The 1672-nt window shown below is 41.8% G+C and overlaps 1 protein-coding gene across 1 annotated transcript in view; it reads right to left on the minus strand.

Annotated features, from left to right (window-relative positions):
* Positions 1–22: 22 nt before the first annotated feature.
* The window catches only part of LOC104999974 (dedicator of cytokinesis protein 11-like), a 15115-nt gene continuing 13465 nt past the window's right edge, over positions 23–1672 (minus strand). Inside the window, exons 3-4 of the mRNA XM_010855605.1 lie at positions 1370–1452; positions 23–212 (exon numbers count right to left, since the gene is read on the minus strand). Of these exons, the coding sequence (XP_010853907.1) occupies positions 50–212; positions 1370–1452 (246 nt within the window). The 3' untranslated portion in view covers positions 23–49. The remainder of the gene's footprint in view (positions 213–1369; positions 1453–1672) is intronic.

The raw sequence follows: 1672 nt of genomic DNA on the forward strand, positions 1-1672 counted from the left end.
AAAAAAAAAAAACAAACACTCATTAGCTTGAAAGTTTGCTCCAGATCATTCATAAACAATTATTTCCCTCATCTTTTCTCAGAGAAATCTCTCTCAACACAAGGGACCTTGAAGAAGCCAGTGCAATTGCCCCCATCATTACCTCATCCTTCTCACAGTCCTCATCAATCTCAAATACATGATTGGGAATCTTTTCTGGTCGCAGAGACTTGCTGAAAATACAAAAGAGTAGTCTTAGACACTGAGCAGAATACAAAAAAAGAAACCAAATCAAGATGAGTAGACTTCTTTCTTTCACAACCAAGAAAATGCCAAGACATAAGAAGGAGGAATTCTTTTCTCCTTTTCAAACTGAGATTCTCCCCTCTGGCATTACCTTCTGCAAAAGGACTCCCACGTGTGCAGCCAACAGCAAAGACGTAATAAGCCCAAATTGCAAGGAATGCACGCCAGAGCTGTCGGTGGTGGGACCTTATCTTTCCCAGGCCAAAAAGCAACCCCATGTCATTCTGGCTCTTCCATCTGTTTGCTATATGATCCTGGACTGACCATCTTAGGACTCAGCTTTAAAGGACATTTTTAAGACTCAGTTTTCGTCTATGGGAACGTGCCTTGAAAGCTACCAAAGGCTACACCAAGTCTTATTCCTCCAAAACATCTCCCATGTGATATCCTGTGAGGTTAACAATCTTATGGATGAAAAGGGGAGGAAAGTAAGCATTCAAGTGACTGAGTGACTAGCCCAAGGTCACCCAGCTAGGAAGTGGTAGAAATAAGATTTGAACCCTGACAGTCTGGCTGTTGGGCCAGAGTGCTCACAGTAGCCTTTCAACTCAAATGAGACAGATGCACTTAAAAAAAAGGATCTACTTATTTATTGGGCTGCATCAGGTCTTAGTTGTGGCACATGAGCTGAGCTGCCTCAGAGCATGTGGGGTCAAATTCCCCAACCAGGAATCTAACCCGTGTCCCCGGCATTTCAAGGCAGGTTCTTAACCACTGGATCACCAAGAAAGTTTCAACAGATGTCCTTTTGTCAGAGATGTCTGGGGCCATCAAACTGAGTCAAATGTCGTTTGGCTTTTTCATTGACAGCACTAGAAAATGCTCACATTATCCAGAATCAAAGAAGGATGATTTTACAGTCAATATACATGCACCAAAGCCAAGAAGTGAACACGTCCATTTCGGAAAAAATTTCAATAAGCAAAAATATCCAATTACCCAAAACACACTTACCAAACATACTGGTTGTTTGAGGTTTTGCTTTATTATCTGTGATAATTGAGAAGCTTCACAAGTGGTTTGAAAAAATGTAAAATGTTTAATAACTCGCCTCTTGAAAGTTTCTCTTAAATTCTAAACTTACCATGGCAGCATTCGAAAGTCTCCAGAGAAGTCTTCATACTTGTAGTTCACCACGTGCCAATCTGTGCTATAGGTTTTAATACACTGAAAGAAAATAGGAATCTTTCATTTGAAATGTAGGAAAGGTACATGCACACTGTTTTTATGTCTGGTAATAAGCTGATGGGGCTTCCCTGGTGGCTCAGGGGTAAAAAATCTGCCTGCAATGCAGGAGACTGGGGTTCGATCCTTGGGTAGGGAAGATCCCCTGGAGGAGGGCATGGCAACCCACTCCAGTATTCTTTCCTGGAGAATTCCATGGACA

This window comes from Bison bison, unplaced genomic scaffold (genome assembly GCF_000754665.1).
Source record: "Bison bison bison isolate TAMUID 2011002044 unplaced genomic scaffold, Bison_UMD1.0 scf7180017864367, whole genome shotgun sequence".
In the NCBI taxonomy this organism is placed as follows: Eukaryota; Metazoa; Chordata; class Mammalia; order Artiodactyla; family Bovidae; genus Bison; species Bison bison.